This window comes from Sminthopsis crassicaudata, chromosome 2, assembly GCF_048593235.1.
Source record: "Sminthopsis crassicaudata isolate SCR6 chromosome 2, ASM4859323v1, whole genome shotgun sequence".
NCBI classification, from domain to species: domain Eukaryota; kingdom Metazoa; phylum Chordata; class Mammalia; order Dasyuromorphia; family Dasyuridae; genus Sminthopsis; species Sminthopsis crassicaudata.
Genome location: NC_133618.1, coordinates 79,555,148 through 79,583,042, shown reverse-complemented (window position 1 = coordinate 79,583,042; position 27,895 = coordinate 79,555,148). Strand labels below are relative to the sequence as shown.

The 27,895-nt window shown below is 37.3% G+C and overlaps 1 protein-coding gene across 1 annotated transcript in view; it reads right to left on the bottom strand.

The window, feature by feature from the left end:
• The window catches only part of ARHGEF33 (Rho guanine nucleotide exchange factor 33), a 52,911-nt gene that overhangs the window by 6,671 nt on the left and 18,345 nt on the right, over nucleotides 1-27,895 (bottom strand). Inside the window, exons 7-16 of the mRNA XM_074286646.1 lie at nucleotides 25,903-25,962; nucleotides 22,088-22,312; nucleotides 19,916-20,045; nucleotides 17,226-17,358; nucleotides 14,045-14,128; nucleotides 12,318-12,401; nucleotides 11,639-11,787; nucleotides 9,385-9,552; nucleotides 5,176-5,956; nucleotides 786-928 (exon numbers count right to left, since the gene is read on the bottom strand). Coding sequence (XP_074142747.1) covers nucleotides 786-928; nucleotides 5,176-5,956; nucleotides 9,385-9,552; nucleotides 11,639-11,787; nucleotides 12,318-12,401; nucleotides 14,045-14,128; nucleotides 17,226-17,358; nucleotides 19,916-20,045; nucleotides 22,088-22,312; nucleotides 25,903-25,962 — 1,957 coding nt within the window. The remainder of the gene's footprint in view (nucleotides 1-785; nucleotides 929-5,175; nucleotides 5,957-9,384; nucleotides 9,553-11,638; nucleotides 11,788-12,317; nucleotides 12,402-14,044; nucleotides 14,129-17,225; nucleotides 17,359-19,915; nucleotides 20,046-22,087; nucleotides 22,313-25,902; nucleotides 25,963-27,895) is intronic.

Sequence of the window (27,895 nt, the reverse complement as noted above, 5' to 3'; positions counted from 1 at the left end):
TGAAAAGAGATTTTCACTGAGAGAGAAGAATGTAGAGATGACAATCTATGTAACTACAGGCAGAAGTCTTTCAGCTTGAGGCAATGGGTAAATAAGGGAATTTCCACTACCATCACTTGACGACTGCAGAACAAGTAGCTGTATTTTTAAAAGCATAGCCCTCCTTTACATTTCTCAACTGACCTTCCTATTTTAAAAGGCTCAACCTCTTAAGGAAGCCTTGCAGACTGGAGGAAGAGCACCTACTCACAGCCAAATTCATTCCTTGGGGGTAAGTTCCCACTAAATATACATAGTATCCATTATGGCTATAAGTATCTACATGTATTCTAAAAGGTAAAAGCGCTTAAGTACCTAGAAGGAGCATTTTAAGGAAAGGTTCTATTGGAAAGACTCCTCATACCCAGTACCAACATCCCAGAATTTCTTGATGTCTCAAAAGATGGCCACTGGGGTTCATTCCCAATGGATGTGTGCTGCTTGCCCCATTAGGCACAACTTGGCTGGGGGAAGACAGGAAAATGCAGGGTTAAGGAAGTGGGAGAAAAGTTAATAGTGGTGGGAGTAGAGACAGTTTCTTTATGCATGAAAAGAGACCAAAATAAGAGAAAAAAAAATTTAGAAGTCAATCCCTGGCTATAAGGAGGAGGCACTAAGCTTGAAGCAGCTTCTTGAGGCCAAATTATCCTTATTATTGTTGTTGTAGTTGTTGCTGTTGTGAAAACCTCAAGAAGAATCCCAGAGGGGAAGGAGTTAGAAAGCTGTCTGATCTAAGGGCTACTCACTTCTTTTTAAAGAGCTTGCGGAAGGAGCTTCGAAAGCCCCCTTTCTGGTCTTGCCTGCTGGGATGCTGATCACTGAATGATGTTTGTTCACTTTCTCTTTCTTCCTTTGGACAGAATCTGGTATTATCTTCTACATGTATTTCCTGAAAAAGAAAGAAACAAAAAAATTTTGGATTTTGTAAAAACACTTCCAGACTTAATAGTCTCACGGTCTTGTTGTTTTTTTCTTCCCTCTTACCCTAAATTTAATAGGTCTCTAACCTTCATCGAGGGCAGCTAGAAGGCACAATAGATAGAGTACCAGGTCTGGAGGCAAGAAGACCTGAATTCAAATAATCTTTAGGCACTTACTAGCTGTGTCACTCTGGATAAGTCACTTAACCTGTTTGTCTCCATTTCCTCATCTGTAAAATGAGGTGGAGAAGGACATGGCAAACCACTCCAAAATCTTTGCCAAGAAAACCCCAAAAAGGGGATACAAAGAGATGGACATGACTCAAAATGTCTCAATAACAACTTTTCAAGGCAAATCCTGAAATTGAACAACTAAAGAAATGGGGCCTCTTCAACCAGGTGCTAAGGAGCTGTCTCTAATTTCTTTGAGTGATACTGCCATATTTCTGAAATCATCCAAGTGTAGGATCATGAAAAAAAAAAAAAAAAAAACTAATTAAGAAGGAAAACAGTAGAGGGAGAGTTACCTAGAACTTAAAAAAGGGTAAAGGAATCAGAACCATTTCAGGCACTTCCATTATCATATTGGAAGAACTGAAAAACTGTCCCTTTATACTTCTGGATATCAGTTTTCCCATCTGTAAAATAGGAGGACTAATTGGTTCCAGAACAATATTTGCACTTATTCCTACCTTTCCACTTAAAGAATAAATAAAATTGGGGAAGCTACTATTTGGTTTTTGGTTGGTTTTTTGGTGAAAGAAAAAAAGCATCCAGTAGGCATATAGTATGTTTCTAATTAGCATTATAATATGCTATATTAGCATATAGCATAGTATCTTCTCATTTTGAATCTTTAAGTGGAATTTTAATAAGATCTTTATATTTGGACTTCCAGAATAGAACCAGAATTCTATCTTTTAGTAAACCCCTTTCCTTTTTTAATATTGGATATCACCAAAAGGATCAGAAATTAATCAAAAGATTGTTAGGCATTTTGTGAACAGATAGCTAACTACAACTTCTGAAATCCCCCCAAAAAGGTCACTGTTTGAGGTATAATCATTTGAAGGAAGCAAAGAGATTTAGAGCAAAATCACCCTGGTGGTTCTACACAATTTCTTAGATTAGACAGAGACTTTTTGCTCTTTAAACACAGAAGGGAAGGATAGAAGGAATTGAGATTTGGTTCCAGGACTTTTCAGCAAGATTACCACTAAGGAAAAATCCCCAAATTTAACACTGACCTAAAATATTTCATATTTAGTTGATTCTATGTGATTCTAATGAAATTATTTATAAAACCTGGGTGATTTTTAAATTCTGATTTATTGCAGAAAAATTCTTATTTTTATTAATAATACCTTGCTTTTGTATAGCACTTTGGCCTTTCAAAGCACATTCACATACATTATCTCATTTGACTTTATAACAACACAGGGAAATAGATGGTCTTCTCATTTTTACAATCCAAGAAACTGAGGAATAGAGAGAGAGAAGTTAACTGTTCAATGTCATGTACCTAAATAGCCCCAGAATCAGGAATAAATGTGAGTTTCCAGACTGCTGGTCCATCACCTTTGGAGGTTTCTAGTCCCTTCTACTATGCTTTGCATTCTTGAAAAAGTTTTAAGACTTCTGTATGAAAGCTGAATGACCAGCCAGGAATATGGAAGACCTTCAAGATGAATAGAATGAGTCTAACTCTGTTTTCTTGAGGAAGTCATCAAGAAAGGGCTAACACTTTAAAAGTATGGTTTTTAGGGTTACTCTTCCCCCCACAGAAGAGTTGTTGAGTCTTCTTTTGCTCAAGTCCCTTTCTTCTCAATAATACTAATGAAAAATCTCTTCCCCAGAACTTTAATTGCCTTAATTATACTTCTGATACTAGTACAGATGAAGCTGGAAGGCCCAGCCAGGAGAGAATTCTGAGGAGATTCTGATTGTTAGGAGGCACATTCCTGGATTTTCTTGAGCTCCCTTAGGGCACACAGCAGAAGCTTGATTTCCACATAGCCAATACCAATGAGGAAGCAACACTATCATCTCAGTTGACAGATAGATACCCTATATTCTTCCTGCCCATCTCAACTGCACTGCCAAAACACTATTCACAAGAATGGAAGGACATAGAAGGAAAATGATTTTCAATCTACTTGCATCTATTTATCCCCCCCCCCAAAAAAAAATGAGGAAAGAGAAATGCAGGAGCTCAAAATGCTGGGACTCTGGACTTAGCAGCTACCAAAGTGCAGTGCCAACTTAAATGGCCTCTGGATTGTGTCCTCATCATGGGCCCAGTGCAGTGCTTCCTGTGAATGCTGAATACTTCATTTAGCATTATGTATGATAGGAACAATGTCCTGCCTGGGCCACAGGGCCTCTGACTCTCCCTCAGAGATTACATCTTATTTGGCCACAGGAAATTGCTTTTATTCCATTTAAATGCAGAAAAACACTATTTATTGGCTCCAGAAATATTAACTCTTTCATGTACACAGACTAAAATGTCTATTTAAAGCCTTAGGCCTGAAAATGTGAATGTCTATTTAAGGCCTTAGGCCTGAAATGTTATACTGTGTGCATTAAATAAATAAACTCAATGTGAGAACTGCAGACCTGTAGACCTAGATGTACCCTGAGTTCCTCCTGGCTGCTTTCCATGGTGAGGTTTTGATTTCTTTTACTTTTTTATTTTTGCAGAATCAGAATTACAGAGTTGAAAAGGACTTCCAAGGCCATCTAGTCCAGTCTAATGCTAAACTGACTCCACAATTTCTAATACTAGTATCACCAATATTGCACATTGGAAACTTTGGTGCCATCTTTGTTTCTTTTCTTTCCCTCACCTCACCTCCAATCATTTTGCCAATTCTACCATAATCAAAAACATTGGTTCCTCAGATCCTCAGAATCCTCAGAAACTATCTAGTCCAACCCCTTAGTTTTACAGATGAGAAAACCCAGTAAAGTTATATGCTTTGTCCAAGGTCACACAATAAACATCAAAGATGAGATTTGAACCCAGATCCTCTAACTTCACATCAAGTATCATTTCAACTGTACCACTCTGCCTCCCTAGCCTATTACTATCTCTTGTGTCCATCTCTTCTTCTCTACTCCCAACACGGATAGCCCAGTATGAGCTTTTATTACTATTTAATTATTTTTACTATTTTTATTATTTTATTACTATTCCCCCGAACTGTTACAATAGACACTTCCATTAAATCCTAACCTCCCCATTTTGTGACAAAACAAAGGTTTGGATCCTTGAGAACTTATTTGCAGGTCATTGCATTGATTTCCTCTGTCCCCTTTATTATGAATGATAACTACAGAAATTCTTTTCTTCCCCCCCCAGGCAAAATGTAACAAATATGAGTAGGAGGAAGCCTTAAAACCATCTGGTCCCTAGTCCCACACCATGAGGGAATCTCCTCTACCAAATCCAGAGGTCCTCCAATCTCAATTTAGGTACTTCTAGTGATAGGATTTCACTACCTTCTAAGGACTTTTTTAGGATCTCCTAATTTCTATGCACTATAACAAAATGTGTAGTTCAAATTCGCCAAGGGAAAATACTTCTCTCAGCGTTTTAATCTTTTGACAGGAAACTATTTGTCTTCTTTCTACCTGTTAAGGAGTCATCAGATTAAAAGGGAGAAACAGAGTCCATGCATGCAGACTATTTCAGTGTTTCAAAAATTAAAACTGAGAAGATACACCCACTAGGAGAGGAAGGAAACCAGAGTTTCCATCTTCTCTAGTGTTGCTTTGGCAATGACCACATCTTGAATTTCGTGGGCAGGCAAAGATAATATATGTGAAACTCTTTAAGTGCCTCAGAAGAAAGGTGCTATATAGATTCAAGGTATTGGTTATGGTCATTAAATATTATCCAATCCAATGGAAGCTTTTTATAACACGGGTACTGGGGGAGAGCACTAACACCTGTCTTAAGGTATAAGCATCTGTTAGGCTTCTGTTCCATGTCGGGGGTCCCCATTTGGACCCCAGTACTTATGCAAACCGGTTGCACAGTAAGTAAGTCAAGTCAAAGCACGGTTTGACGGCCTGATTTTCCGACCCTAGCTGGACAGGACTCCTAAGGAAGGAGTGTGAGACCCGGACACCTAGACACACCGACTTGGTTTTTCTCCCGTGACCGCGACCGCTGCCTCCGAATGTTTTTGGTTTGGTTTATTTACTTTACCCTCCTTACTTCCAAATAGGTCTGTTTTTCACTTTGAGTTCTCTGGGGGGGGAAGAAGTTCCTGGGGGAGCTCCTAGCTGTGGCAGAGGTGATGTGGGGCTGGGCGGCCCGCTCCTGCTTCAGCTGCACGCGCCCGCCGCTGCTGCTCCTCGTACTGTACAGTCTGGTGGTGACCCCTTCCGACGTGGACGTCCGGGGGAACTCCTTCAGCGAGCGGCTCAGCGGCTTCGTTTTGCCGTGGACGGCCTCGTGCTTGTACGTGCTGCTGCTCACGGGCGACGTGGAGCTCTTGGGCAGCGGCTGCACCGAGTGTTCAGTCCTTTCGGCTTCCATGGTGAAGCTGACCGGCCTGAGGAAGCAAATGTCCAGGCTGGACTCGGAGGAAGCGGGCGAGCAGGCCTCGAAGAGAGGCAGGCTCTGGAAAGTCTCCTCTTCGTAGGGCGCCGGCAAGGTGAAGATCTCGCCGCCGTACTCAAACTCCTCGTAGCTCGGGACGAAGCTGCGGCTGTCCGTCAGCAGCTCGGCTGGGGCTCGCAGGGCCCGGTCGAGGTTCGCCACCGGGTCCGGAAGGGCCGAGTCATAGTCCATTTCCGGGATGGCCTGCAGCGGGGCTGCCAGAGCCTTCAAGTCCTGCTCAGGGCCGCAGAACTGAGCCGGGGCCAGGAGGTTTTCCGGCCTCTCGTGCTTCCTGCCCTCCAGCTCCCAGTCACAGGGCTTCCCGGGCTGAATGTTCTCCATCAAGGTTTGTGGTTGGCTTTTCTTCGCTTGGGGCATCAAATGTCTTTAAAGGGGAAACAGAATACAAAAGAAGTGTGCATATGGTTGGTTAATTCAGGCCCTGTCAGCGAGCCTGCTCAAGGTCTGAGTACAACATAGCCTGTCAGAAACCGTTAATGAAACTGCCAACACCACTCCTCACCGACCCTCCCCGGCTTTCCTCGAGTGCCAGCAATGCACGTCCAGGGAGTGCCATGGGCCACTCACGGCCTCGGCCGCTTGGCCTGCCGCCAGGACTAACCACGGGCCACCAATGCAGCCGCCACCAAACGTCTCAGATTAAGGTGTTCCCGGGAGCCCCTTCCCCCTGTCTGGGAGAGGACTGAGTGTTGGTCCGTAAAGTAAAGCGGACGTCGGAGGGATCATTTTCCTGCATCTCGTACGGACGTAAGGAAGAGATGGCTGTGAGAGGCGGGTGGTCGTCACTTTCCCCTCCAGAAGATTTGGTCCCTTCCCATGTCACCTGTCAGTGCCCCAGAGCCGTCTCCTCTCTCCTCCCATCCCCCCCACCCATTTCTCTTGGACTACTTTATAGTCACACTTTTTAAAAACCCGTAAGAAAGTGAACATGTGCCAAGAAATCAATGGTAGACATTCTAACTGATTTTGGCCTGTCCAGCATAGTGCTAGACTTCATGTCAGACCTGGCTTCAGATCCCATTTTTGATACTTATATAACTGTGGGCAGGTCATCTAACTTCTCTATGCCTCAGTTTCCTCATCTGTTAAATTGGAGATTATAATGTCTAGTATCATCTTCATGAGGTTCTGGTAAAGCCGGAATGAAATAATGCTTATAAAGTGCTTTGAAAAGTTTAAAGGGCTATATGTCAATTATGTCATAAGTATTAGGTTTTTTTAATCTATCTGCTGTCCATATGGGTGCCTCTATTAATCTTGAGTTCCACATGAAGATTTTCAGTATTAGATAAGTAACCGTCTGTCTAATTGATATATATATAAATGTTTATATATGGGTGTGTGTATATATAATATATAAACATATCTATATAATATATGTACATACATGCATACATATATATACATATACATATATATGTAAACAAATAAATAAAATGTCTGGCTCACTGTCCCATTCTGTCCATAAGATAGAAAAGCACTAAGTGTAATGAAAAGAATGCTCAGTTTAGAATGAGAGGACCTGGGTTGTAATCCTTCCCTTGCTACATTCTCTAGGCCTAAATTTCCTCAAAAAATTCTTCCTTCCTTCCTTCCTTCCCTCACTTTTCTTTTTTTTTCTTCCTTCCTCTCTTCTTTCCTTCCTTTTCTTTTTTCTTTTCCTTTCTTATTTTTTTAGTAGAGTCTTCTTGTACAAAATGACTAATATGGAATTGCTTTACATGATTAACCTATCATGTTATAATCTATCAGATGTATACCTATAATGAATAACCTATCAGATTACTTATCATCTCAGGGAGAAGAGAGTGAAGGAAAAGAGGGATAGAATTTGGAACTCAAAACTTTCTTCAAAAAAAGTTTTTTAAATTATCTTAACTGTAATTGGGGGGATGTTACATAAAAAAGAAAACAGTTCTGTAAAATAAGGGAGTTCAATTAAATGATGTTTATGACCCACTGTAGCTATAATTTTGGTCCTACACCCTATTCCAAATTGTTCAAGATTATTACCTGACAGATGGAACAAAGTTACTAAAAACTTTTTTAAATTAATCATGTCTCTTATCAACACAGAAGAATGCAGCTGAATACAGATTCCATCAGATTTAATGGTAGCCAAAATGTGCTTATTTCTGATGACATTGTTCAACAGAATTCTACAGAGAACAAATGATTAGAAAGAGACCTGTACTATTTTTATCTTTTGATATTAAGGTGACATTCAGGCAGGAGTGAAATTACAAACTTTAACCTCAAAAACTCTCTTCTCATTCATAGTCTAACTTGAAGCAATAGTCCGTGCTGGGCCCAGCTGAGTAGGAAGAGAAGCTCTTTCAGAACCTGCCTCTATCAGAATTGCTTCCTGCAAACTCAAGCCCAGGCTGGATGCTGGCATCCTGGACAGAGCACAGATGCTGAGAAAGAATTGCGTACTTCCTGGAGAGACCTTACTTACATGGACACAGCCTTCTAAGGTACCATGGCAAGGACAGAGCTAGCTCATGCTAGCCAGGTATGCCTGGCAGGAGTTATGGGGAGAAGCCTCACAGAGAGGTCATTTGGAAAATTTGGCAGCTGAAACAGGAGCAGTTGTTAAACTGCAGCCTGGCTCTCATGATAATATAAGATTAAGGGAGAAAAACCAATTCTGTGATAACAACCTGAATTAAATCTGTTGTAAGATAATAAATTTGGAATCAAATTACAGAGCAAGGAATTGAGATAGAAAATGATCCTCTGATAAAAGTGAAGAATTTTGCATTTTTGTTTATCTCACCCTTTCAGAATCTTGGGTTCTAAAACTCACAAAGCTGAATCCATTCTGAGATAAAAATGAATTCCAAGAAGTTTGAAAGTGTTAAGGACCAGAATCTTCCCCAGTGTATTTGATATTCCCCTGTCCTCCAAGGTTCACTGAATGACTTCCCAGCTTAACATGCCAGTCATTTATGAATGGAGACCAAAAAGTTCTGTTCTGTGGAGTCCCTGGAGTGGAACATAGCCCAGGTCATCTAAGGACCAGTAGCGTATGGCATTGCTAACTAAGCACTAGAGGCCTGAAAATAGAGCCTTAGTGAGATCTAGAGAGTGATCTGGCCTCATTTTGTAGCCCCAGCTCTTAGCACAGCACCTGGCACATAGTAGGTTCATCGGACTTGATTGAAATGGGGGCCTTAGCAGGCAGGACTTAAGACAATCTTAACAGTTTTTCTGGTTGCTGTAAGGTCTCACACACTGCCAAGTGATCTCATAGACATCCTCTGAGCCTAAGAGAGTTCTTCTTTCCTTTCCCAATGCTTGAAGGAAAGGGGAGGCCTACTCTGGTTTTTCTTTGGGAGGCCTACATTTCACTTTTCAACTTTGGAGTGGCTCTTTATGGATTAAAGAATTTTCCAACTGCCCTGCCTTATACACATCTCTTTTTTTCCCCTTCTTGCCAGAGCCCAGGCCCAGAAATCTGGGAGGTATAAGGAGTATAGTGAAGGAGTAGTCACAATGAGAGAAACCTCAATCAAGTTGTATGAAGAGAAGCTGTCCATTCCCCTAACACTTCCAATGAACATCAATCATGTTTCTTTACCCCTTTATCCCCCTACCCCTTGCAATCTCTGGGACAAAGAGGAAATGTCTATGTAGGTCACTGCATAGCAGAGGGATGCATAAATGTCCCCAGCCATGGGGCAAGCACATTATGATAATGCAGTTGGCCCTGACCAGGGAACCTTCAAAGCTGACGGCTAGGGGCCTGAGGGGATGTCCATGAGCCTTTCCCCAGTGACAGCAGCTTACGTGACAGCTGAGCCAGGGCTGGCAGAAGCAGGGTAGGGCTGTAGCATCTCTTCAGAGTGGATCCCACCACTATCACGGACAGCCTCAGGACCAGGGGCTGGGGAAGCATCCTGCCCGGTATTTGCACACTGGGAAGCCAGGCCTTTGTACAGCTTCGCCATAGATGACCTAACCAAGCAGAGAGACAGCTCCATTAACAACTCTTGGAAATCAGAGGCATCCAGGATTTCCCCTAAACAGAGATGTTTCTCAGAGACAGATAGGTCTATACAAAAATGAGCTTGCCCTTTGGTGAATGCTAATATGGCTTTGGGGAAAGGTGAACATAATTCTGAAGTCACTGAAATGGCCAGAATTGGTGTGGAAAATACGTCCCATATATGCAAATCAATGAACATTGTTAAACAAAGTGTGAAACTATCTCTGGGCCATAAGTAGTAAAAAATATTCAAAATTTCAGAGAAGCATGGAGAGATTAATATAAGCTGATTGAAGAGAGTTAATATAAATGAACTAGGAAAATAATGGACAATAATAACAATATTGAAAATATGGGAAAATTGAAAGCTTCATAATTATAATGCCTAAATTTGATTCTGGAGAAGAGTTTAGAAAATGTATACCCTTCTCTTCTTTGTGAAGACTGGGGTACTATGGATGTGGAATATTATAGATACTGTCAAGACATACCATTAGGTAGTTTTGCTGAATTGTTTTTTCCTTTTAAAATCTTAATTAATAATTATTAATACCAGTAATAATAGTCAATATTTATATAGCGCTTACTGTGTGCCAGACACTGTGCTAAACACTTTACAATTATTATCTCATTTAACCTTTACTCCAACTTTGCAGATAAATGCTATATTATCTCCATTTAACAGATAAACTGAAACAAACAGGCTAAGTGATTTATTTTTGCCCTACAGCTAATAAATGTCTGAGGCTGGATTTGAACTCAGATTTTACTGATTCTAGGCCTGGCACTGTATGCACTGTGCCACCTGGCTGCCCCCAAGAGATATTTGCAAATGAATATGATATAAAAACAAAAGGTTTTAATAAAAGTGAGATGAAATTTAAAATCTATATTGAATACCTACTATATGCAGAGTACTGTGCCAGGTTCTGAGAGAAATACTAAAATAAATGAAACATAGCTCCTGTCCTCATGGAGTTCATGATTTAGCAGAAGGATGTGACAAATACAGAACCATAATACACTATGGAATTTATGTGCATTAGAAAAATACAAAGAAAGTGCCATGTGAGGTCTGAGAAAGCAAAGACTGGAAAATCATGGAATTCTGGAGAAGGTAATACCTTGAGCTAGGTCTTGAAGGATGAGGTAGTTCTCAAGAAGCAAAAATCAAAAGAAGCACATTGTAGATGTTGGGAATAGCATAAGCCTAGACATTGGGGCAGGGCATTATGGGACTTGGTTAGTATGCTAGGAGCAAAGGATCCATGGAGCTAGAATAGTTTAAGATAAGGCTGAAAAGTTAGGGTAGAGCCACATTATGAGGGGTTTTCAATGATGGCCAATCAACTGACAGAATCAGTGAAGGAATGACATGTTAAGGTTATCTATGATTTATACATATGCACAACATTTGGAGAATAGACTAGAGAGGGAAGAAAGTGGAGGTGAAAAATATTTTTATCAGCTTATTACAATAGTCCAAGTGAATAGTAATGAAGACCTTTACTAAAATAGTACCTAGGAGAACAGAAAGGAAAGAATAGATGCCAGAGATATTGTGGTGGAATCATAAGGATTTGGCAACTGATTAAATACAGGAAGTAAATGAGAGAAGACTCAAAGATAAAATTGAGATTTTCAGAATGTAAGTCTGGCTAAATGGTAATGCCATAGGCAAAAATAAAGGAATCAAAAGGATGGACTTCTTGGGAAAACAGTCCAGTGAGGGTACTAAGAAGTCTTATAATATCTCTAATCTGAAGAACTTTCAAAAGGATGTGTTTTCTATACAGGCTTGGGAGAGGTAGGTTTGCATGTCCAGGAAAGTGCCCCATTAGATCCGAGGTAGCCAAGATGGTGGGGAGATTCTTAATCTGGGCGTCTTCAATTCTTCTAGCAGGCATTCTTTTGTAGTCTATTATTATCACTCACCTCATTTTATGTCTTTGTATCTCATGCTGCCTTTGGTGATAAGACTCAGAGATGTCTTATGTTCTTCCTTTGCTCATATCCCTTTGACCCTCCCTCCAGACTGGGCCGTCAGAAACTTACTTCTTGAGTTTTTTCCGTTTCTGAATGAGCAGATCTTCATTGCATTGAAACAACAGGGTGTAGTGAGAGATAAAAACTCGGAGGCGCTGTACACACACCAAAAGCAGATAGTAATCAGGGTGTTCTTGCTCAGTGAACTTCAAGACATTCTGAGATAGTAAAGAGAAAGGGTAAGTTGAAAAACTCAAATAAATTATTTCCTCTCTATGTACTGCACATTACTTTGATCTACCATTTCACAAATGATGTATCTGAATAATTAGAAACAATAAAGAAATCCATAATCCTATCTCTCACTGATCCACTATTAGTTGTGCTCCCTGGGCAAGATACTTAAGCCTCTTTGTCTCAGTTTCCCTGTTTTTTACAGATGAGCTGGAGAAGGAAATGGCAACCACTCCAGTATCTTTACCAAGAAAACCCCAAATAGGGTCAGGAAGAATTGGACAAAACTGAAGCAACTGAACAACAAATATACTGTAAACTTACTCCCATGGCTGCTAGCTTGACTTATGTGGACTAATACTTAGATGAATTCAGGTTTCTCTGTACAAAGAAGTCCATGGAGCAATAATATTCCAAACCACTGTCAAAGTATCAATAGTGATAATTCCCTTAAATTTCTATTTTCATTAGTATGGAAAGTTTAAAGTCATAAAGTTTGTTCAGCCATACCCACCTGCAAATGAATAAGGTATTCAGGGATCCTCTGGACTATGTGAAAAAATAGTGTGTATAGGTCAGATTTAATCTCTTCTTCAGCCTGAATTCAAAGAGAAAGTGAAGTTACTATTCAGCTTTCTTCAGGGGCCTAGTATCAGTAACAAGATAACCATAATGCCCTTAGGAAGCATCAAAACACAAAGGATCCCACTGAGAATCCTGGAAGGTACCCCAAAGATTGCCTCATTTTACAAATAAGGAAATTGAAGTCCAGAGAGATGGAGCAGTTTAGGTGAATTAGTTGGAGAGTTACGTCACATGGCATTTTTTCCTCCTGTATTATAGTTCCACACTAATCCAGGCAGGACTAATCCGGGCAGGAGTGCCTTAAGAATGAATGAAAACGAATTTTAAAAGCAACTCCAGGTTTGCTAAACAGAATGGTGTCACATGCTTCCTATTACTCACAGCCTAGTAGAGTAGGCAGTAGGAGGCATTCACAAACTTGGTTAAGCACCTACTCTCTGAAAAGCACTAAGGCAGTCTCTAGGAATACTAAGACCAAAAAAAAGGGAGGGGGAGGGGGACAAAAACAAGGAAATGATATTCACCCTCAAAGAGCTTCTATTCTATTGGAGAGTTATATACACAATAATATCCGAGGAGGAAGAGAGCTCTAACGTCTACTGGGATGAGGAAAGAATTCTTACAGGAGAGGATGTCTGCTCTGGACCTAGAAAGAATTCTAAGAGTCACATAAAAGGAAGGAGTGCCTTCTAGACCAGGATGGGATCCATACTATCGTACGGGTGAGGACTTTTAACATCACATTGAGGAGTTTGTGTGGGTCTGCTAAATGAAAATCAGTGTAGCTTAAGTACAGAAAGGTTCATTAGTTGTAATTTGGCCACTCAGGCATGAATTCATTACCTATGAAACCTTATTGCTCCAAATATGATGAAGCACCAAATAAAGACCATGCTACTAAAATGTTATCTCTGAAAAAAAACATAATATGTAATAGCATAATATAAGTATCAGCTAGCACTGATAAAGCATTTGAAAGTTTGTGAAGCATTTTGCATAGATTATCTCATTTATCATCCCATGAGTTTTGTAAAGTCAATGTTGCTATTCCTATTTTACACACAGAATCTGAACTCAGGTCTTTCTTTACTTTAGTTCCAAACTTCTATCCATTATACCACCTAACTGCTATTAAAAAACACAATCAGATTTTATACAGTCCAGATTGGCAGGGTAGGTGAGAGTAGCTTATATTTGAACCAATGTAATATTTATTGTGTATCTATTATTTTCAAGGAGAGTTTCCCCGAAACAGTGGTACTTCCAATTTACAACTGCTATTATCCAAAAGAGTCACTTGACTATGTGCTCTGCAGATTCTAGAGTAACAAGATATTGTTATATAGAAATGAGAGAACTTGAAGGACCACAAATCTACAGGTGGCATCTAGAAGAGTCATGGATGGTTGATTTTATTATAATCACTCCCACTGATTAGGGAATGAAGCTAATGAGGGAATGATTTGATCCCTGAATGAACACATTTTAACTTTGACATAAGAGTTTTCCAAGAGTCTTGAAAATGGCACTGGCCACAACAGAGTCTACAAAATAAAAAATAAATGGTCCATGCACACCCATTCCCAAAATAGCTCAGAGTTTTTCCCTTGTTTAGGCTAATAGGTCAGTAATATCATTAATAGATAGTTAGCTCACCTCTTTCAGGACTACGACATGGACCAGAGAAATACATTCAGGTAAGTCCCTCAGATAAGCAACATAGTAGTCCAAGAAATTATTCTTAAAAATAAACACAAAAATTCATAAGAACTGGGAAACATCAATGAATATACCATGTATTTTTATAGTAGCACATATTACAAAGGAAGTCAGAATACTTTACAGGTTATCCAACTTATTCTTTTTAAATTTTCTTGCAATTTGTTGTTCAGTCATTTCAGTTATATCCAATTCTTCATAACCCCATTTGGAGTTTTCTTGGCAAAAATATTAGACTGATTTACCATTTCTTCTTTAGCTCATTTTACAATGAGGAAACTGGGGTAAAATTAAGTGACTTGCCCAGGATCATAAAGCTAGTAAGTGCTTGAGGGTGAATTTGAATTCAGGAAGATGTCTTCCTGACTCCCAGACCAGCCCCTCTACCCACTGTTTCATGTAGCTGCCTCTTTACCCTCAAACCAATTAAATTCTATTTAATTTTTATTTAAATATATTTAAAACTAAAAATATTACCCTTGTAGTGATAGATGATAGCCAAAAGAAACCTTAAAGATGATCTAATCCTACCATACCATTTTATGGATGAGAAAACCTTATGAGTCAGAAGACATGACTAAAGTGCTAGAAAAAGTAAATAGCAAATTTGAGATTTGAACTCAGATTTTCTGACTCCAAATCCAGATTTTTTTCTATTGAGCCATGTTTAATATTTGTAAATAGAACACAAAATCTTTATATTAAGGTTTAAAAAAAAAACTATTAGGGGGCAGCTAGGTGGCGCAGGGGATAGAGCACCAGCCCTGAATTCAGGAAGACCCAAATTCAAATCTAGTCTCAGACACTTAACACGTCTTAGCTGTGTGACCCTGGGCAAGTCACTTAACCCCAGCCTCAAAAAAAAACAAAAACACAAAAACAAACAAACTATTAAATCCAAGAGAAAAAGTCATTTCTGACCTGACATTGCCAAAATTATAAATGAAAGACACATTTCATTTTGAAAAGTCAGTTTTAATGACTTGTCAGAAGATAAGAAATGTTTCCTCTTGTAATATTATTTAATTTATCCTCATAATTTTAATGTGCAGATTTTGCAGACTCTAAGTCAAAGAGACTTAAAGGCCATCCATCTAGTCTAATTTATACTTACACAAGGATCTCTAAGCTTTCCCGGAAGACCTCCAATGATAGAAAAGGCACTCCCTCCTGAGGCTACCCATCTTACTTTTTACACAGCTTTCTTATTAGTATTTCTATACATCAAATTAAATTTGTTTCTTTGCACCTTCCACATTATTGCTACTCTTCACCTATGGGGCCAACTACCACAGAATTTGTGAGTATTAGAAAAAATCTAATGTGTCATCCACAGGCAACTCTGCAAATATTTGAAGAAAATTTTCAGTTTTCTCTTCATCAGATTAAATATCTTTACTTTTTTCTGCTAATCTTCATATAGCATCACTTCAAAGTTGTTCCTATCCTAGTTGTCCTCTTTTCAAGTTCATCATTATCCTTCCTAAAACAGGGTGCTCATAAATTCCATGTGTGGTATGTCTGAGACATAGTAGGATTATCACCTTCTTGGCACTGGACACTCTGTCTGTCTTAATACAGCCTAAGATGACATTAACTCTGTGTGTGTGTGTGTGTGTGTGTGTGTGTGTATGTGTTGTGTGTACATAGTCTATATCTCTACATATCACACTGCTGACTCATTTTGAGCTTGTATACCAGACGTGTCAAATAGCAATCCACATACTTTCAAGGGTAGCTTGAACATATAAAATATAATTGGGAAATACTTAATAAAATAAAACAAAATTAAACATAAATAGCATTTATATCTGTTTTTAAAAATACTTTATTTTTTCCAATTGCAAGTAAAAATAATTTTTAACAATTTTTTAATTTGAGTTCCAAATTGTCTCCCTTCTTTCCTTCCTTCCCACTTTGCTAAGACGACAAACAGTTTGATGTAGGTTACACATATGCAGTCATGGTAGATGTGGTTTTCTAAAGCAGTATGTAGCCTGTAGGGATCCTTATCTTTGGTTTTGTGGCTGCATTTCTATTTGAGTTTGACATGACTTGTAGAATACTAAAGCCTCTAGATTCTTAAAATCTCCTAGTGTTGCTCTCTAGATAAATTTCTTCTACCATGTACTTGTGAAGATGATTTCTTTGAACCCAAGTATAAGAATTTATATTCCTTTTAAATTTTATCTCATAGGTTGCAGCTCAATGTTTTAGCATGTCAAGATATTTTTGGATCCTAATTCTTTCATCTAAGATCTAGCTATCCCTTATAGTTTTGTATTATCTATAAATGTAAAAAACATGCTACCTATACCTTTTTTCCAAGTTGTAAATAAAATGTTGAATAATAGAGAATGAATCCTAGATCCCTAGTGAACTCCACCACAGACTGCCAGTAATGGCTATTGTTTAAATCTACCCATTCAGCTAACTCTGAACTCATATAAGTATGCAATTATCTATATGTCTTCATTTCACTAACAAAAATAGCATAATAGATTTTGTGAACAGTTTTACCAAAAAAAAAACTAGGTAAAATATATTTAACCCAAAAGGTAAAAAAAGGCTAGTCATATATTATTGGTTCTTAATGAAGATAAGTTGATTCTCTATGCTTTCTTTTCTAGATATTCATTCATCAATCCTTTAACATTAAATATTAGAATTTTGTTCGTAACTGAAGTCAAGCTAAGTGCCCTATTTGTAGCTTGACTGAAAGAATGTCAAATCAAATTATTTTGCCTTTTGCCTCTCAGGAGAAAAACAAACCACCAAACAGAATGGTCACGCAGCATATTTTTAAAAGCTCTCTGGGAAATAAAATTAAGAATACATGTTAAACAGTGGCAGGATGATAAAACAGAAATAATATTAGACTAGTAGTCAGGAAACTTGGGTTCTCATCTCTACTCCACTACTAACTAATTGTAAAACTGTATAGTCACTTCTATTTCCTCATCTCTAAAATGAGATGATTAGATTGATGGGTCTTACCTATCACCATAATTCTATGATGCAAATTATTGCCTAAGTAGAACAAATTAATAAAAATTAGTGATCCACATGATCATGCATAGTAAGATAATGATCAGTTATGGTAAGGGTTCGAACTTACTTCATCATTTGTCAATTTAAGGAATAAATCCCCCAGCACTCCTTGGCGTGGCCATTTCAGAACCCTTTCTTGCAGTGCATGAAGTAAATCCAAATGTTGCTGGACAAGGTACCTCAAGGAACCTGGGAAAAGACTAGAAGCAGAATAGACCAATATATATAATTTAGTACAAACTAAGTCCTAAATGAGACATAATCAAAATGAATATAAAAAGTATGGACCATTCCTTGTTCTGAAAGAAATGTTTCCTGATTACAAGTTATCATAGATAAATAGTCTTCTGAAGCTGTAGGAAAGCTCCTTTATAAAGAGCCTGCTGAACAAATATGATTTGATCTTAAAGTTTGCTGCTTGCATAACCTTTCCTAAGTGTCTGAGACAGCTAAGTGGTGCAGTGGATAAAGCAGGGTCCTAGAGTCAGAAAGACTTAAATTCAAAATCAGCCTCATATACTTGACACTTACTAGCATGTGACTGAGCAAGTCACTTAACCCTGATTGTCTTATCCACCAAAAATAAATAAATCCTCTTTTCTTTAGGTGAAATAACAGAGGATAGAATACTGGAAGTGGAAGTTCAAATGCACTTTTGATACTTAATAGCTGCTTGACCACAAGAAAGTCATTGTATCATTTTTTCATCTATAAAGCAGGAGAAATATCTATAATTGCTTCCTTATGTGGCTATTGTGAGATAATGTATGTCAAGTACTTTACAAATTTAAAGTACCATAAAAACATCAGTTATGATAGCAATCTGAAAAGGAACATTCACATTTCCATTGTGCTTTAAAGTTTACACAGACTTTACTTACAAAAGGGAGAAAAGTAAACACATAGCTTTACCACCGGAAATTCTGTGGAACACCTAAAAAAATTTTAAACTTTTAAAAATTGATTATTAAAGCCACTTTTCTTCATTGCCAGTTTACTTATCTGGCAATAGTACTGAGACCATACTTCCAGTTTGTAATAATTAGGTTGAAGATAGTTACTAGGGAGGTTGAATAATGTATTTAAAGCTGGAAACTGAAACTTATTGAATCTGAAATTTTTCTTTTTTTCCCATTTGCTAAGTTGAGTATTATGAAAAGAATCTACTCTGACCTATGTGAAATTAATGTCTTTTCCTCCTTGTGTATGTAGCTCTCTATCTCCCATATTTCTATGAAGAAAGAGAGGGCTGAGGGCCAAGGAAGAAAAGACAGAGACAGAGAGACAGAGAAGAGTAGAAGAGTAAAGGGACCAAGACTTGAGAAGAGAAGGGCATTAATGAGAATCAACAAATTACAATCTATTTGACACCATTTCTTTGTGGTTAATTAACATTTTGGTCACAACCTGCAGATAGGATAGGAAAGTTAAAAAAAAAAAAAATCTAATAAGGGGAAGAACACCAAAAATAATCTATTTTACTACTTTACCAAAGGCTAGCTCTGACATTGTTACCCAGAAATGTAGGTTCCTAAAGAGCTAAAAAAAAAAAAAAAAAAAAAAAAAAAAAAAGGGGGGGGGCCCTAAATAAGGGCATGTATGAATTAAAAAAAAAAAAAAACAAAAACCAACATGGTCACCAGTTCATTGCTCAAATTTAAAATCCTGGCAGTTGACAGACCAAGGCTAAACTACCACATTTAGGAATAGATTCCAGGTTGCTCTGGTGGCTATCATCAATGGATCTGTAATCTTATTAAAATGGATATTGCTTCCAGTTATTAAAAAAAAAAATCTCACTCCAATTGGCAAGATTATTATCTAGGCTTTATAATAGAAAGTGTTTAAACACATGACACTTCGCGGTACTTTATAGCCTAGCACCTCTGTTGAATTAAACATGGAGGCCCTGTGGGAAGCCATCATAGGACCCCTTCTCAGCTATTAGCTACTCCTAACTATAAATTCATCTTAATGCTCTGCTATTAGGAGACATGTGCTTATACCCAAGGCCACAGTTTTCAGCTTGCAATGATACATTAAATTCAACAAATGTTTATTTTGCTCCGCTAAGTGTAGGACACTGTCCTGGATACTGACTAACTGAAAGTATGACTTTGAAGACTTCAATAAATCTCTATTTCCTATAAGTGGGTCAAGAAAATAATTTCATATTTATATAATTTGTGTTGTAACAGCAGATGCCTGCTTTTTCTGGGTTCATTCATCATTTTGAATATATGTACCCTTCCACTCCAAACACACACATATTTCCCACTGTATGGTGCTTTGAAATGTATAATAAGAAATATATGAGACCAGAGTTTTAAGAGCTTTTTGTAAATAGAATTGGAGAAAATGTTCACACCCAGACTTCCCATACAAATAAAATCATAGGTTCAGGAAGCCCTTTCTTACTGCTGCAAATAATCATGTGGCATTTGATGGTCATCTAGCATCACTCCACATCTCAAGAGGAAAAAATAATCTAGCTCTTACAATGGACCTGTAATCTGCATGGTAGAAAAGAACATGATCCCTAGCCAGCTGCACTAATAATTCACAATACAGGCCAAGACCAAAGAAAATCCAGAAAACTAGTTTTACTGAATCCATTGCAAGATTGGTTTTGAGGCAGGTCATGGGCAAGAGGATATTATGCTTCTATTGCCATTTGCCAAAATCACATACCTTAGAAAAATAAGTAGGGCAAGTTAACTCCTACATTGCTGTAAAGACAAAAGTCAACAAGGATACCTTCTCTCCTTGGTACTCCTCTTCCCATCAGATCCCTGGAATGTTGCTTTGATCTTCAGAACCAGGGATATATTGATAACATACTTTCGTTCAGATTCAAGCAGCTCCAGAGCCACAGTTTGTCTTTTGGCTTTAAAAATTAACCCAAATAAAACAAGTAGAAAAAAAATTAGGATATTGTAACTTGATATTTAGAGGTTAATCTATTGCTGGAAAATGCAGGTAATAAAAACTGCCTTATTAACAGAAGAATTCTAAAAATTTTGCATTAGTATCCATCAACCTAACTCCTTTTTTATCATAGTACTACATAACTATTCATTTTCATATAAAATATTAAAGTATTTCCTAGTAGTTCTAGTCTAGATTTGCCCTTAACTATTCATATGATCTGTGCTAATTCATTCAACTTCTTGGGGATTTTCAGTTTCCTTATCTATAAAATGAAGGAATCTCATTAAATGATTTATTTTTTATCATTTCTAGGCCTGAGTCTAATTCTGCAATTCTGTTTCAGTTTCAGAATTATGTTTTTTAAGTGAAAAGAAATTTGCATATAGGAGTATTCAAACTTTTTTCTATCAAGCTCATAAACTTTAAATTCATCATATTTCAATTTCTTATAAACTGAATTTTACTTTCTTATTTCTTCCTCCTCTTTTCTATGACATATTTTAACTTTCCAGCAAGTTTCTTTCCTAAAGCGTATGTGCTTCAGCACATCTGCTATTCCAGAGAATTTGTATGCCCAAGAGCATGATGCTTTGTTCTTCCTCTTTGATATTCCCTCTTAACAAGAAAATATAAACTTTCCTAAAAGTATGCCTACTTAATTTTCATAGACTTTTCTGTAGGTCTTTTCAAATCTTTTGTAAATTTAGAGACAAGTTGGTACTATTTTCTTTTCCCCACACCTTCTTTTAGGAAGTTGCTACTTCTCTTATCTGGAGTTGTATAGTACTTTAAACTAGTTGTGAATCATATTAACAGAATCCATGTGACACACTGCTGCTGCTCATTGGTTGGGTAACTGTGATCTATATTATATTCCACTTGTAAAATTAGGGGGGTTTGAGGGCAGATAATTTGAAAGGTACATTTCAACTCAACAATTCTATTACTAGCTTAAGGAAGGTATCCAATAAGTGGTATTATTAGCAGGTAGAATAAGGAAGTATAAAAGAAAACATGGTGCCAGATCAAGAAGGTTAAGCTTAAACTAAGTCATCTTCCACTAAAGTGCTATGCAGTCATTGAGGTATGGAGGTGACCTTGGGTTTTATGTCTGCAGAGTATGGAATTGTCAAGTTCTCAAAAAAAAAAACTTCAATTATGATCTAGGTTGCAGAATCATAGGATAGGATATTTAAAGTTAGAGGGAACTCTAGAGATCCTCTAGTCCAATGGCCTCATTTTATAGATGAGGAAACTGATTATATATTGCTTTTAATTAATTTTTTCAGCCATAGTCACTCAAACACCATCTACAAAATCATAAAAAAAGATTACAATTTGTACCAGTGGAAGAAATAAAGTTACTGATGAAATCATGGACTCTCTGAGTGCTGAAGAAGTATATAAGTCAAACCTATCTAGAGAAGTTAGCAAGGAAGGTTGACAACAGAGTCACAATATCATAAAAATAATGGACTTAGTAAATGAACAGAAGGAAATCCAAAAGAAATTCAAACAAGACTTTGTAAGAATTGCTATAATCAGAATCCATAATGCCATTTAGAGAGGCAAAATATGATAGCATAGGTAATATCTTCATTATTGATATAAATTATTATGTAGGATTTTGTGATCAGTTATTAGATTAACACAAATTTTAAGAGGCAAGCATGAATATTCATCACTTATTTTCAGCAAAAAGTTTCTAGTCTGTGTTCAATACAGCCCAAACTCAATAAATGCTGCTGATTTTAATTGATTAATGTATCTGAACGTTTAAGAGGGTAATATAAATCTTGTTCAGGGCTGGAGGGGAAAACTAGTATGACAGAGCATCTCATCTATATATTACAACTCCAAGAGGATCCTATTCAGTATCAAATAATCGAAGCCAGAGAGGGTTGGTCAGTTCTTATAAAGTTATTGGGGTACAAGAAGTCTAGATTTTGTAGAGAATTGTGGCCACTTTTTTCATCCACCATTACATGTAAGACTTACCAGATAAAGATGTTTCACATAAAACATTCTCCAAGGAGCTATGCCTGCCTTGGGCTGCTTCCTTTGGTTTATCTGGGTGATCCTTGGATCCATATTCCTCACTCCATTCCTTACTGTCCTTGGGCTGTCTCCACAGCCCAGGGGTCAGAGGACCCTTAGTCTGAACATCAGTAGATAAGCAGGACTTGAGATTTTCTTCTGTCTCGGGAGTTGCTGCATTTACTCCTAAAAAACAGAAGATGGTTAGAGACTTGACATTTTTAAAAGGTATTTCTATTTCCAATACCCTTATGACATACTTAAATATTACAAAATATTCCATTCAAACATCAAGTCTTTCATATTATATCAGTTAATAAATATTTATTAAATGTCTGCTATGTCCTAGACACAAGGTTTCCTGTCCTTGAGGAACTCTTCAAACCTCACGTACATGTGTAGATAGATCTGTTTAAATATGTGTGTGTGTGATTGATATATATATATATATGTGTGTATATATATATATATATATATACATAAACTAAATATATAAAATATATGTATATATACCCAAAACTTTATATAGAACATTGTATACAAGAGAGATATAAAGTGATTTGAAGGAACAGATCAGAAGAAGCTGGGTGGGCATCAGGAAAACTTTATTAGTAGGTAATAGTTGATTGGTCTTTGAGGTAGAATAGAAATTCTAAAAAGCAGAGGTGAGAAGGTACTTCCAGATATGGGAACATCCCATGCAAAGTAATAAGACAGAAAATGAAGCACCTTATTTAATATGAAAAGCCAAATTGACTGGATAATAGGAAACATGAAAAGGAATAAGACTGGAAAGGTAGATTGAGGCTGGGTTTTGAACAGTTTTTTTGGTTAGAAGAATAACATGGTCAGACCTGTGCCCGGCAGCTGCACAGAGCACAGATTGGAGTGGGGAGAGATTTGAGGAAGAGACACCAATTAGGAGATTATTACATTATTACTAAGCTCTGTTTTAGGTATGTTGAGTTTGGGATGTCCATAGAAAAAAAAAATGTCCAGTAGGTCATTTAAGTAGATGGATTTGAAGCTTAGCAAAGAGACTAGGCTGAACATACAAAGCTGATAATCATCTTGATAAAGATGATAATTAAATCCATAGAATTTTATTGGATCACCAAGTGAATATAAAAGAAAAAGAAAAGTATTTAAGACAAAATCTTTGGGTAAACTCATAGAATATGGACTGTGGTAGTGATCCAGCAAAGGAGACTGAGAAGTCAAATAGAAAGAAAACCGAAAAAGGGAAAAATGTCACAAATTCAGAGGGAAAGAGGATAGGGGCAGGATGGTCAAAAGTATAAAATACTATAGATACAGAAGCATAAAGATTGAGAAAAGGCAATGAGCTTGAGCAAGTAAGAGATTTGCTGTAATTTTGAAGAGAACAGTTTTAATTGTGCAATGAGGTTAGAAGATAGCAAAGGGTTGAGATGTGGGAGGAAAGGAAGTGAAGCTAATGTGTATAAACAGCTTTTTCTAGAAATTTGTGAAAGGGAGAAGAAATATAGAGTTATAGTTTGAGGGGATGAAAGGACTTTTTGAAGATGGTTCAAACTTGAGTGTTTTTAGGAAAAGGGAAGGAACCAAGAGAATGTAAGAAATTGAACAGTAAAGAAAGAGATGAGGTGACTGGAGGAGCCATCTTCTTTAAAAGAGGAGAGAGTATTGGATTGAGAGTACATGTGGAGAGGGTTGTCTTGGCAAAAGGAAAGGTCACATCTTTATTGGAGACCATAGTAAGGGAAAAAATGCGAATGATGTCATGGGATTTGAAAGAATTAGAGAAGGGGAAATGGACTGGTGGAAAATGGACTTTATTTTCGATCAACAAGGAATTATTAACTCCCTATTCTGTCTCAGAAATGTGTTATATACTCTGGGGAATATAAATACAAAGAACAAAACAATCCCAAACTGTCAAAGCAGTTACATTTTAATGGGAAAGACAGATAGATAGATGAATGGACAGATAAACAGACAAATATAAATAGAACAAATAAAAACAAATTCAAGATAGTTAAATGTAATATAAATAGAAAGGGAGAATAGTAGTACTTGGAACTGCATCTTGAAAGAAGAAAGGAATTCTTTATAGAAGAGGTGAGAAGTATATTCCAGGCAAAGACAAGGAATGGAAGAAGGAATGTCATGCATGAGGTACAGAGAAAAAGTAGTTTGATAGTGATCATAGAGATCAGGAAAGGGAGTAATATGTAATTTTATGTGTGTGTATACATATATATCCAAACATATATTTTATGCGCAGAGGAGTTCATATTTTATCCTGGAAGGGGTATCACTGGATTTTATTGAATGAGGGAGCACCATGTTCAGTCCTACATTTAAGGAAATCACTTTGGAAGCAGTGGAGATGGTGGAGTGGAGTGTGGAAAAACAAGGCAAGGAGTCTTATTGTTATAATAACCTAGGTAAGAGATGATAATAGCCTAAAAAAGACGGTATCTATGTAAGTAGGCAGAAAAATTCATATGTAAGAGATTTTGTGGACATAAAAGTCTGGAAGAAAGATTGGTCTTGAGGACAAGACAATGAGCTCTGTTTGGATATAGATCTACAATATCATTTTGAAAAGTCCAACAGGCAACTAGTGATAAGGAACTAAAACTCAGGAGAGAGACTGGAGGTAAATATATATAAACTGAGTTATCTGAATAGGAATTAAACCAATGGAATCTAAGCAAACAAGTGGGATAATTTACAGAGAAAAAAAATAAGACTTAGGGGAAAGCCTTGAGGAGTACCCTCAAGGATATGGAAGCTTAATTTTTTCTGCTTGTATTTATATTATCAGAGCTCAGCATGATGCCTTGCACATAGTAAGCACTTAATAAATGCATGGTGATTTGAGTTGACTCAATGAATGAACCAAAAAGAAACTTTACCCAAAATACTCACGTTCCATTCCTTCATTAGGATTAAACTAAGGATTTGTTCTATAATGACTCAGTCTTTGCTATTTATTACTTAAGTTATTATCTTGGTTATTTTAACAATTATGTTTAAGTATAATTAAATGTTGTTAATATATATTTTTTATACTTGCCTGAGTTTTGTTCTATTTTGAGAATAAGGGGATGATAAGATAAATGGGAGAGGCAAGTACAAATTAATATTCTCTATACTCATCAGAATTATTCTAAGAAAGGGATAAAATTGTCCAAAGATCTCATTACTAGAAATCCTCCCAGGAAAATCAAAGAAAATTGTTGTTGCCTCAAGATATTCATAGCAGTATTTTTTGTAGTAGCAAAGAACTGGAAACAAAGTATATACTTCTGAATTAGGGAATGGCTAAATAAATTTTGATACATGAGTGTAATGGAATATTACTACTCTGTAAGAGCAATGAATAAAAATATAGACAACGCATGGAAGACATACGAATTGATACAAAGTAAAGTAGACAAGACCAGAAAAACTATATTCATAAAATCTACAACGTAAATTTAGAGAACACCAACACAAAAAGCAACTTGGAATATGTATAATTAAAAGGATCATTCTTGACCCTGAATAGAGATAAGAAAATGCATCTCTCTCCTTTCTTTGGAGAAGTGGTAGATCCTGCTGAAGAATATTGCATAGGCTATTTGACTTAGTTGATGTTTATTATTCAGTTTTTTCTCTGTTTTATTCTTTGCAACAGGGATCAGCTACCTAGGCAAGGGGAGGAAAAGTAATGTATTTGGGAAATAAAGCAATGTGAAAACAGAAGATACCAATTTTTTTTTTTTAATTTAAAGTTTCATGCTCACCAGGACTCATTATTCCTTTCACATTACTGTCTCCTACATGAACTGGTCTGGACTCTGGGACTGTAAATAAAAAAGAAAGAAAGTTTTTCATTCTCTTGAGCAACCATGAGTATGAAGGGAAAATTTTTCAATGGATATTGAATAATGGATGCCCTTTCTGAAATTTTTGCAGTGGGACCTTGAATTGAAATCTACAACTATTCAGAGCACCAGGCACGCCTGAAGTCTTTTCACCTAGTGCATTAGGAAGGAAGCAGAAGAGGAAGATGTCCAGGTTGGATGGACTTAGCAAATTGAAACCAAGCCAGGGAAAATTGTTGTGGGTTGGTTAGCATGTTTACAGGACAGCTAGATACAGTCAATAAAGTACCCAACCTAGAGTCAAGAAGACTCATCTTCCTGAATTTAAATCCAGTCTCAAATACTTACTAGCTATAATCATATCAATGATGGGCTAAATTTTTCATTGGTTTATTTAATAAATACACCACCATGATGATTGTAACAAAAATGTAATCCAGAGTATTGAAAGCCTATACTAATGAAATAATAAGCTTTGACAGGTCCTACACCAAAATGGAAGAGCTTGGAGTCTGTACCCAAAGATGAATGAATTCATCTATTGTCTGAGGACCAAGACTATTTCAGTTTAAAGAAATGGATCCCCAGGATGACATAATATCATGAATTTTTCCAGCCAAAGCAACTGAAAACTACTAAATTATAGATGAGTTGCAATTTGCATTAATCATGGGAGTGCCCATACCAACAAAATTACAAGCCCTTCAAAGGCTGACATATTAAGCAATTATCTATCACCAATTGCATACATGGCATTATACTTGATTGGGGAATACAAAGGCAAAAAGAGCTCACTATCCTAATATCTTATGAATATTCTATAATCCAGTTGAAAAATGTTCTATCTTTAGTCTTTCAGTGATAGTGTCCATAGTAAACTAATGTAACAGAAAAAAAAAAAAAAAAAAAAAAAAAAAGGAGAACATCTAGTTGTTGTGATAGGAGCCATTTGTCAGTGGCTGCTGGAGGCCTAACTCACACCTGTAGAATGGATCTCTTCATGTGAGAGGACGATGATGATACAAGGAGACTGAAAGGCAGTTGCTGTTCTCTGACCTCTCTCCTGAGAGACTGTTGTGTTGTCTGACCTCTCTCCTCTTCCCTCTTGCCGCCAATTTATTTCATTCCCAATCCATAAGGAATATCTGGGAAGATTGCCTTATGACTCCTTTCAAGTGTTATGATCCACAGCTGGGGAGGCTCTTGGAGAATTGGACCTGCCCCTTCATGTAGGCATGGTTCTTAACAAATTAATTCATGAATTTTCCCAGATTTCTTTGAAACCATTCTCTGTATCATTCCTTATATCACAAAAATATTTCATCAAATTCATAAACCATAACCTGTTCAGCCATTTCTCAGTTCATGGATACCTCTTCGTTATTTGCTGGTATCCACAAAAAAACCTGGTATCACCATTTTTGCTCACATGGCCCCTTTCTTCAGAGGGAGACCAGATGAAGCTTTCTTAAAGAATCTATGAGATGAAGTAGGTCAGACTAGGCCTAAGTCACATGATTCCTATTCCCAGAGGTCTGCAGAGCCAGAATATCAGGCTTTTTAGGCCCAGGTTGAAGAAAGTCACATAATCTCTAGGCCTAGAGCTCTCTAGACCTTAGATTAGCTTCAGGAAGTGACAGGAAGTGAAGTGACCCACAGGAAGCAGACAACATTGGTGACCATTGGTCAATGAGGGTTACTTCTTTTTAATCCATCCAATGAAAAGCCTTGGGTCTTTGGCTATTTAACCAGCTTTACCATTTCTGGCTTTCCGGGTTGGCCCCACATTGGGCGCCAAAATGTAGTGTCCTTCTGGAGGTCCTGTTAGGGTGCCAAAATGTAATGCCTGGACTAGCTCTCTGGAGGATCTCAGGACCAGCCTTGATCTTAGTGGAGGAGTGAAGGCGACAGG